Source organism: Erithacus rubecula (assembly GCF_903797595.1).
Source record: "Erithacus rubecula genome assembly, chromosome: 1".
Classification (NCBI taxonomy): Eukaryota; Metazoa; Chordata; class Aves; order Passeriformes; family Muscicapidae; genus Erithacus; species Erithacus rubecula.
In genome coordinates, this window is record NC_136658.1 from 32,901,415 (window position 1) to 32,911,968 (window position 10,554).

A 10,554-nucleotide genomic window follows, 5' to 3' on the forward strand; every position below is an offset into this window, starting at 1 on the left:
AATACATAAAATATTTTCAACAGGCAGAGCACTTGGCAAATGCAGGCACAAGTCCAGTCTTTTCACTTGGCCTCATTCTGGAGCCCTGCCCTGCCGTGATCAAAGCAGCCCTGGTGTGGTTTTGGTGTGATGATTTGCTGGGCTAAAGCTCAGCTGGGCAACTCAGCAGCAGCTTGCAAAGCCCTTACAACTTCTGCTCTTACCTCCCATCCCTCTGGCTGTGCCAGGAAGCCTTGCACAGGGAGCTCTGAGCCCTTTACAGCAGAGCCCTGCCATGTTCTGCAGCAGTGCTGTCACTGGCACATTTAGCACACAACTCCACTCACAGGTTACCTTGGCCACACAGCCACACAATGGTTTTGGGCTGGACTTGAAAGATCTTGTTCCAAGCCCCCTGCCCTGGGCAGGGACACCTTCCACCAGACCAGGTTGCTCAGAGCCTCATCCAACCTGGCCTTGAACATTTTCATACATGGGGCATCCACAGCTTCCCTGGGCAACCTGTGCCAGTGCCTCACCACCTGCACAGTGAAGAATTTTTACTGCATATCTAACCCAGATTTCCCGAGTTTAAAAGCATCATCAACTTATCAATTAAACATTGTTAAAAACTGATATGTCTAATTCTGCTCTTTTCCATCTCTCTTTGCTATAACAAATGTTCCTTTTCCTGCAGTTTATGTCTAGGGTTCAGGGACTGCAGGGCTCTAGGCTTGGACCTGTCAAAAGAAACCTTGTGCCTCTTTCCACTGCCATCTGCTGTGGCAGGATCCTTAAACACCAGAAGAATTTTTGAGTATCTTGCTAGGTACAGCAAGAAGAGATAAGGTCTTTCAGTGATCTTCATGTCCGTTCAATGTCAGGCTAGTCTTTGAACTTGTGCCTAGATTTCAACTGTAAATAAGGAGGGAAAAAAAAACCCCAAACCAAACCAACCAATTCTGACTTGAAAAAGCTTCTTTGTAGAAGGAATTTACCTGTGCAGACCTGTTGCATAACCATGCATGACTTTCTCTTGGGTCTGCCTACAGGAATGCCTGCAACCTCAGCACATCTGCACCCTTGGTAGGAGAGGCTGTACCTCATTTACACCCTGCTCAGCCAAGGAGAAGCTTGTTTGATTCCAAATACCCTTCTCCCTCCCATCCCTCAAAGGGAAAAGCATTTGATTAAAAGGTGCAGAACTTAGGCTAGAGACTGAGAGACTGAAAAAGTTTACCTGTATGTTCTGTGATGGTGATCCACGTCAAAAATCATGGATAAGGAAGAAGGTACAGAGCAAAAACCCTTAGTCCTGAGAAACTCTTCTGAACAAAGAGGGAGGCTTAAGTAGGTGCTGTAGAAATTATATGAGGCCTCAAACATAGGAAAATAAAAACATCCACCTTGTGGCTGAGGAGGAACCAAGTAAACCCTCCCTGTCACCAGTCACAATGTAAATGGTTTATACCTCAAAAGAAAGTCACAGCAATTGCTTTTAGGTCTACTTCTGGTTCTACAATCGTGGTGCATTCCTTCCACCATCTTGGGCTACACTAGGACCTTCAAACACTCACTCACAATAAAATGTCAGCATTTCAGGATGCTCAGATCCTGTGCCACCATATTCCCATATCTTCTGCAGGACCTGACTTACAAACTTAGAAGCAGCGGATCCAAGATTTTTCTGTTAAATGATCCTAAATGCAGCTGGTTTGGGTTGGGGATATAGAAGATCTTAAAGCAAGGAGAGGAAAGACACTGTCAGGAATCTGCCACTAACAGTCTTTAACTTGAAAAAGCCTGTAGGAAAACTGGGAGCTGCTACCAAGCCCTTGGGATGGTCCCCTACACCCAACTCAAGGCTGTCACAGGATCCCAAATGGGCTCCTTCTCCCAAAGGAGTCATCAGGCAAGAATCTGGAGTGGACATGGATTCCAGTGCTGATATTGTGATGTAAAGGCAATAGTGAACATTAAAACACTTCACCCACTTGTACTTTATGAAGTGAGATCAATGCACATTTACAAAAGTTTATTGCACATCCTAGTTAATTTTCAAGAAAATATAGTAGCTACAAATTATAATTCCCCTCATCTCAGTGGTACAAAGGTCTGAAAATAATCCTAACTCCTCTTTGCAAGACATATGCTGACAGGTGTATAAATAATTTCACTTTTAAATAGCTTTTTTCTTCCACTGGATCCTTCAGAAAAGTTAAAAAAAACAGTTAAAAAGAACACAGCATAGAAATGTATCTTTCTTACTATTTTGGCTTACTGGAAAAAGGAGTCTGTGCTTTGAAGAACAGCTCAGGGGACCAGACAGTTGACCCTTCCAACACAACTCCTGAATAATTTCCACCTGAGAGGTGATTCTCACCTTCTGAAGGGGAACAAGTTTTCAGGACTGGATCATTTAAAAATGAGGTCTTGGTGACACTTGCAGATACAGGAATTGTTAGAATCCTGGCTCTATCCCCAGGGTTTATTCTCTCATTTTGGATGAAATTTTTATCATTTTCACTGCTCTTTCTGCTTTCAGAAATAGGGTTCCTGCCAGTGTGCCCACAGGTGGATTCCAAGTCAGCAGCCCAGCTAACTGTTTTCAAATTTAAAGGTGCAGTTGGTTTCAGCCCTTTGTTTGAAGATGGAGGGGTCCACTCCTCCAAGCTGGCAGGCAGCTGGCAGTGAAGGAGCTGCTGAGAAGCAGAGCTACCACCTTCTTTGTCTTCCCTGTTCCTCAGTCTCTCACGTTTCACTAACTTGCTGGTAAGCTGCTGCAGCAGAGTGTTCTGAAAGGAAGACCTGGATCTCTTGCATTTGGAATGGATTTTAGTGGGATTCTTAGGGGTGAAGATGGTGATAAAAGAGCTTCTTTCCCCAACAGGCCATAGTTTCTGCAGAGGTTTTGTCATAGGAGTTGACTGTGAATAAGGAACAAAGTCCTGAGCACAAACTGAACCGCATTCTGAATCACAAAAGGAGGAAGTTACAGGTGTACTGTGCTTGCTGAAAGCATGTGGGGACCTGTGTAGGGATGAGCTCAGTTTTGAACTGTTACAAGGAACACCTCCAGGAGAAAGCACTGATTCAGCTATGACCTTCTCTGTCAAAGTATCTTCCTGTATTAAAGAATTACATGACTTATTTAAGAATTCCACAGGTTTTGCTACCTCTCTTACACTTGCATCAAAGAGATCAGCAGAAGCATTGTAGCTGCCTTCAGGGAAGATGTTGTTCCATTGCATGTCTTTCCTACTAACACTTTTGAAGGAATTATCTGACAGTTCTGTCAATGGTTTTAATTCTCTTTTATATATCCTTCTTGCATTGTTGGGAGTTGATGGATCAAAGACCTGGGCCCCTGTGAGTGTAAGATCTGTTTTTTGGCTTGGTGTAGAATAGTTTTCTTTATTTTCACAAGCAGCTAAAAAGCTTTCACATGCCAAATGCACACAGGTGGCTGTATTGCTCTCTTTTAAACAGGAGGTTTCTCCAGGCAGCCTAATAAAAGACCAAGATGAATTTGCAGGGTCACTATTTGCTTCTTTGGACTGCACACATCTGCTCTGAGAAACTGAAGGCTCTGGTGTAACTGGTAAGGATGCTCCACCTTCTTTGAGGGTTGAAGATAAATCACTAGGGGAAGACTCACATTGTGAAACATCACTTGGAGGGTTTGCATTTGACTGAAGACAAGCAAACACTGTGTTCTCCCAACTATTGTTCTCTGCTGGTGGCAAGAGCCTCCCTGAGACACTGGCAGCAGGCAAATCACCTGCAGCTTGCCTGGAATATAATTTGTTAAGATTTACACCCAACTTGCTACTTTCAAGATGGACACGTTTGCCTGCATCAAGGCTGGGTGATGTTACAACACTCCTGCCCTCTATTCTGGCTAACAATTCATTTAGGCTTTCTGAGAGTGGGAGCTCTTCCCAGAACACAGAGTCTATCTGAGACACTCCAGCCACATTTATGTGATCAGAAGCTGAGCCATCTCTCTTGCAAACAAGGGAGTTGTGGGATTTTTCTGGGTAACAGTAATTTCTACTAATAGTTTTTGGGCAATTGTTTTTTACCTCAGATTCCAAGGGATGTTGTAACAACTTGGAACTGTTTCCATGTGAACATTCGGTGTTTGAAGAGCAAATGCTCTCTAATTTATCAGCTGCAGAGATACTGTCAGTCCGATTAAGCTGTGAACTTGATTCATTATCCTTCTCTTTTTCCCCTTCCTTCACAGAAGAGATCAGAAACTGTGAGTCCCAAACAGTTTGACTGTTGAGGCTTACACTGCCCAATTCTGCAGAGACAGGCCTTTCCTCTTGTTCATGCTGTTCACTCACCAGTTTTCCCACTTCCAGAGTGGGAAAGTCTTCCGCTGTTACCCAAGCAACAGATGAAGTCAGACTGAAGGATTGCTGCCAGCACCCTAAAAAACTTTTCCTGCCACTAGACTGAACAAAACAGGAGCTCCTGCTCAGGCTAGACAAGCTGCTGAGCTCACTGAGAGGTTCATCTACGGAAGCTGATGACACATCAGGTAAACATGAGCTGTTATTACAGCTCCTGAATTTTGCCGACTGCAGGAGACGATCTAAGTAGCCAATAACAGTAAAGCCAGTAACTGCAGCATTCAGCGGGAAGAGCTGGCATGCTACAAGGTTTCTCGTACTTCTATTAATTCTGGAACACTTCTGCAAGATGCTGCTGGCAGCAGAATGCCCTCCATCTTCCCTTGTAAAACTCTGGGAGGGGGGAAAGAAAACAAAGAAACAACCAACTTAGAGGAAAAATTATTAACACGTGTCTTTTAAGTCAGGCGTAAATTTAGGTCTCGCTTTTTGTCAGGATCTGCAGGGAAGAGAATACAAAACGGCCTGTCACACAAGGCAGTCCCTGGGAAATAAACCCTGGCAAGGACTGTAAAGGGCATCACAGTGAGAGGTTCTTTGCTTGTTGCAATTACAGAATTTTGGAGCTGGAAAAACAACCAAGGACTCTGAGAAAGGACTTCACAGAAAATTTCTTCCTCCCTTCAGGGCACTGGATGCTTCCGGGCTTCCTCTAGTGCAGTTCAGCGTGAATGGCTGGCAGCCTAAGGCCAGTGCATTGCTTTCATCCAGGAGGCACTGGGCAGCACTTGAAACAAAGCACTCTGGTACCAGATACTTGACTTGGCAGCTCAGCTGCCAAAGCCAGCATGGTACTTTCTGTGCACTACATCCGTGAAAGGGAAATAAGCTACAACCTTTATCTGCTCAGATTTTTAAAAGAGCAGTGTTTCAAAGGAGCTTCAACTGCAATTATTTATAAAACCTGCTTCTGTCTACACTGAAATTACAGGTGAAAAATGACATTAAACAGAGAGGGAATTAGCTCATAGTTTAAGAAGTGGATAAACCCTTTCTCATCTGCCTCTCAAGGTCGGGCAAAGCCAGAGAGGCCAAAAAGCAGATACAGTTATCTTCAACAACCTTCCTCCTCCCTGAGTCTGTGCAAGGTTTGAGGCTGAAGGCTGCTAGCCAAGGACAACACCCTCCCAGGTAAGCCTTTAAACAGCACGTTATGCTGATCAGAATCAGCAGTATTATCTGGGAGGTGTAACATACACAGCTGAACACAACTATACAGAAATGTCTACAGCCAAGAGCTGAACAGTCTTCAAATGTGTGTTCAGCTCTTGTGTGGAGCAGGAGCAGCCACAAGGCTGGTGATATCTAGGATTAGTTAAATTTGTTAAGGCATCAGGCCCAGAGACCTGGTCAAGTGTTCCAGGTAAGTAAAGTTAATCCATTAGCTCCTCCAACTTCCATTACCTAGGATGCTGTACATCAGAAAAATTCTCAATTCAGATACTAACCTCATTGTACCTGTGGGAGAGGCAAAACACCTGCCAGGTAGGATTTAGTTCACAGATTCCATAATATGAATGACTCACATAAGCACCACTTGAACAGAACCTTGAAGACTGTTTCTATAGAAATAATGCTAAGAACTAATATTTCAAAGTGTGTTAAACACATAAAAGAAACACCAATGCAGATACTGAGCAGCTGTACTTCAACAGCATTTTGAAAATGCTCCTAAATCCAGAAATATTAAAATGCTTCCAAAGCCATGTGCTTCTCCTTACATTTCAGACTGGAGACTGCATAGCATGGGAAAGGTAGGGCAGTGCTTGGAAAGAGAGGCTGTTTCTTGCTCCAACCATACATAGGTTTTTTACAGACTCCAAGCTGTTACTGATATGCACAGGAGCTGGCATTGCTCAGGCTCTCCAAAAAGCACCCTGACAAGCTGTTAAGCTAACTACTGCCATTCAAGATGATTTTTGAATGTGACTCATAAAAAAAAAAAAACATCACAGGAGTCTTGGGAAAAGAAGCAAATCCTTCTCATGTCCTAGCCCTACATTTTCTCAAATTTCCAAAAGATATTCTACATGAAGCTTTGATAACTCAGTCTATACCCCTAACTGGCTACAGAAACTCAATAAAAGACCATAATGTGGACTAAAATTACCTTCACTCCAAATATAAACCTTTTTCCAATGAAACAGGTTTCCACTGCTTGAACCAACGCTCTTGTAGATGACTCTGTGTTTGTTTCTCCTGACAGCTGACTGAAATCTTGAATATACCTAGAATAAAAAATAGGGAAGTATTGGACCAACAGAGGAAGAAGCCTTACATTGCATTTTAGCTGCAATACAGCACTAATGAAGACACATGTTAAGGAGAAGATTCTGTGCTAGCTTCAACTAAACTTAGAATAAAAACAGGAAAACCATGAACCTAAAAATGCAATTCTTTAGTTCACCTTATTTGTTAGTGAGATAAAGGAAACAAAACAACCTCTCTGAACAGGTTTAATACACACATGACTTTCAGGTGCTCCCCACGTGGTTGTGATTTTTCTGCCAGCACAGTAACTGTACAATGCTGTCAAGATGCTGCTATTCCTTACATATCCTTCCTGCACAGCCTTTACAGCACGGTAGTATCCGTGTAAGACATGGAAATAATTGTTTTTCATGGCTGACAGCAGCACAGCAGTGTAGGGCACTATGCCTGTCACCAGCATGTTATTAATGCTGCTAATATGGCATTACAAATTCATCTCTGAGGCATTGATAACACAAGACATTGGAAAATAACAGACTAGCGAAAGAAGCACGGAATCTATCTGAATATCCATCCTGGCAGTTTCAAGTTTCAGAAAATGTGAAGCCTATAATGTGGGTGGTCAGGCTCTGAGGACTAATAGACTTTTTTAGAAATCCTTTCTTTCTTCGGGAAAATTTGGTCATATTGCCAAATAGTCACAAGGTGCATTCAAACTGTTAAAAAAGAAAACCCAGAGGCTCTGTCTGGAAAGCCAACTTACTTAAACAAAGGGAATTCAATCATCTCACAAAAAGGAGAAAGGACACGAGGAAGAAGCCAAACCAACTAAGCAGTGAGGCTCACTTAACAGGTAGTAGCTGCCCTTAAAAGACAAGTAGAGGATTTCTTCTACTACCTAGAAGTAATCCATCTCAAAACATCAAGATTTCAGGAAGAAACAAACTTCAGCACTTTCTCAAGGTGGTGGGTATCAAGGAAATGCTGGAAGGGAGCACTTTAGCAGTTACTTCCCACTCATCTTCCCACCATATAGGCTCACTGCAGTTTTTTTAGGCTGAATAAATAACAGCAGCTATATGGTCAGACAATCTATTCCTTACCTCTGCAGATTTTCTGCGGTGACCCCAAAGAATGGATCTAAGCAGCTTCCAAAAACAGTGATGTCAAATAAATCATTAGTGTCAGCAATCTTTAGGGACAACCTATATCTGTAGCTTGCATCTTTAGCTTCACCTGTGCAGCCACATTTTAGACAGCTGAACCTGACAAAAGACAGTAAAATGATAAAAAAGATTGAATGCATGAACTTCTGTTAATCACTGAGGTAAGAATTTATCTGCAGCCATAAGTATTACTACTACAATGTATAAAATATTCCATAAAAAACTCCAGGATTTCTTTTCTTATTCTTTACCCCTTGAGGGATTAATCTACCAAAGGCTCAGAGCAAGATGTGTATATTATGACAGAATGAGTCTGGCTTCTTTCACTGATTTATTAAATGCTAGCCTGTTGTGAAATTGAAGGGCTACTGAGCTTTGAAAAACTGTTGGGGTGCAGTTTTGAATTCCCTGCACTCATTTTTTTCACATTTTATTCTGGTTTGGGATTTTTTTTTTTTCCTTGCAGCTTGAGTATAAATACCTAGGTTTAAAACAAGAATCAGGAAACAGCAGTGTTATCTTGTACTTCAGCATTTGAAACAACAGATTCCTTGTTTTACAAAGTCAGCTCCTTCTATTTAGTGCCGACATTCATTGATTTACTGTTCTTCTGAGTGTCAGAGATTTCACCCACCACTGCAATTAAAAAAGAAAGCTCATCCCTTTCTGGACATGCACTCAGTGAAGAGTCATCCAGGACTGCCAGGTGCACTGCACACGTAGAATGAGATGAAAAAAAACAAAATCAGTATTTGATCTGGAGGGGCTGGATTTCTCACCACTTTGTTTCGTGTTCAGCTAACAGAGATCCCCAAGTTAATGGAGATCAGTAACAAATAAATAAATAAAATAAAAATAAATTATCCCCAAAGAGGACATACCTCCTGGAATCCAGTATCAGCCTAGAAAAGCAGTTTTGACAGGCAGGATAGACGAAGCAGGAATTCTGGATGGAAATCACAGAGGCAGCCAAGAGTCCCTGCACACTGTTCATGTGCTCACAGCATCACCTGAAATGAGCAAGTTGACAGGGTTTGGAGAGGTCTCATGAGATGTTAATATTAGCTGCTTTCAGTTGGGTTATTTCAACATTTTGAACAGCACTCTTCAGGAAATGATGATCCCTGTTTGAAAACAGAAATTCTATTAATTAACTCTAACAAAAAAAAAATTAAGAAAAGATAAAGTTATGTAACAGGAAGGAACTGCTCATGGCATTTGCACACCATTGCACACAGATAATGCAAATTCTCACCTGCATTTAGGGATCTTTATTAGAATTATCCTTGGGCACAGCACTGCAGCAAATGGCTTTCTAACTATTTCCCTTAATTTAGAGTGAAGTCACAACATGGGGTTAAAAATTGAAACTATTCTGAACTTGTAATTCTGCAAATTTTTCAGTGCCAATGACTTGGAGAAGTTACTCAGAAAATCTTGAAAAAGTTATACAACAGTAACTGTATTAGCTCCTGTATCACACTCTGAACTAAAGGGGAGGCTCCTGGTCCACAGAGGCTGTACAGATTTGACAAATAAATGATGAACTAAACACTTAAATAAACAGGAATGAATTAATTTTTATTCAGTATTATTCTTCTGCAGATTTATTTTGGCTTATTATACTATACTGCCCAAAACATCAAGTTTTAGGAAACTTCCCCTATTTTAGACAGACAACATTTTTCTCAGCAGATGTCAGAAACATGTAGACAACAATCATAGAATCTTGGAATGGTTTGGGTTGGAAGTGACCTTAAACATCATCTAGTTCCAGCCCCAGTGCCAGGGGCAGGGACACCTTCCACTAGACCAATTTGCTTGGAGCCTCATCCAATACCTCAAATCACAGAGTTCCAACTTAAATGACCCAAATGTTCTCAGTTCTGATGAAAAAAGAACCCCAAGATCCCCTACATCTGGAAAACAGAGTTAGGGAAAGGGAAAAGCTGTAATAGGGGGCCAAACAGAATGAGAAAAAACCATCTCTTCAAGAACACACATATTAACAGAGACTCATTTGACTCAGTATATTGAATTGAAATACGGGAGATAAAGCACAGCGTGTAAGTGCTCACACACGTTCTATCAAGCGCAGACTCAAGATTTCCACCTCTATTTCCCTTTGGAAGAAATACCCGACAGACTACCTGACGCAGCTGGAAGAGGAGGTCGGCACGAGTGGATCTGCTTCGCTTGAACTTTTTGTCGCAAACCAAACACCCAAAGCCCAGCTCCCGGCCGGGGAATCCCAGAGCAGCTGCTGCTGCCCTCTGCTGATCCCGCTGCCTCGCTCTCCCTAAGGAAAACCAAAGCACCAAAGAGTCGTTAACACACCTCACTCCCGTTTGCACCCCTGAGCCTCCCAGCGGCCGACAGCGAGCTGCCGGTCCGGTCCGGTCCGGTTCGGGCCGGGCCGGGGGAGCAGCGGGGCTCGGCGGCCCGGGCGGTGCCACCGCCTGAGGGCAGAGCGGAAGGGCGGAAGTGCGGCTGCCGAGGGCCGCCACGGGGGCGGGACGAGGCGGCGCTCAGCCAATCGCGACGCACTCCCGGGGAGAGCGGCCGCTCTCGCCCAATCAAAAGGCGAGAATGACGGCCGCGCCCCCACACGGCGCGGGGCAGAGAGATGGGCGGGTCACGTGTTTCAGGCAGCCAATCGCTGCCTCCCCGATGGGAGGCCGCGCGGCCGAAACACTACGGGAGCCGCCTCAGCCAACCGCGAAAGGAGCGCGAGCGAACCGCCGGCCGGCAGCCAATCGGGAGGCGCCGCTGGTTAG

The 10,554-nt window shown here is 43.5% G+C and overlaps 1 protein-coding gene across 4 annotated transcripts; it reads right to left on the bottom strand.

Annotated features, from left to right (window-relative positions):
- Positions 1 to 639: 639 nt before the first annotated feature.
- DDIAS (DNA damage induced apoptosis suppressor) lies at positions 640 to 10,521 on the bottom strand. 4 transcript variants are annotated; one of them, XM_079303709.1, is made up of 5 exons: positions 10,008 to 10,521; positions 8,659 to 8,787; positions 7,715 to 7,876; positions 6,511 to 6,628; positions 640 to 4,733 (listed from the first exon to the last, which is right to left on the bottom strand). In XM_079303709.1, exons 2-5 carry the CDS (start codon positions 8,769 to 8,771, stop codon positions 2,247 to 2,249), a joined length of 2,880 nt encoding a protein of 959 aa, XP_079159835.1. In that variant the 5' UTR covers positions 8,772 to 8,787; positions 10,008 to 10,521; the 3' UTR covers positions 640 to 2,246. The 4 variants fall into 4 exon arrangements, with proteins under 4 accessions (XP_079159835.1, XP_079159834.1, XP_079159833.1 ...); XM_079303708.1 differs by having other exon boundaries at positions 9,928 to 10,249; XM_079303707.1 differs by having other exon boundaries at positions 10,115 to 10,216.
- Positions 10,522 to 10,554: the final 33 nt, after the last annotated feature.

Coding starts and splice junctions, on each gene's coding strand:
- DDIAS (XM_079303709.1), bottom strand. CDS start 8,771: ATGAACAGTGTGCAGGGACTCTTGGCTGCCTCTGTGATTTCCATCCAG. Junction 7,877..8,658: donor CTGATACTGGATTCCAGGAG/GTATGTCCTCTT, acceptor GTCTTTTGTCAG/GTTCAGCTGTCTAAAATGTG. Junction 4,734..6,510: donor GGTTTATATTTGGAGTGAAG/GTAATTTTAGTC, acceptor CCCCCCTCCCAG/AGTTTTACAAGGGAAGATGG.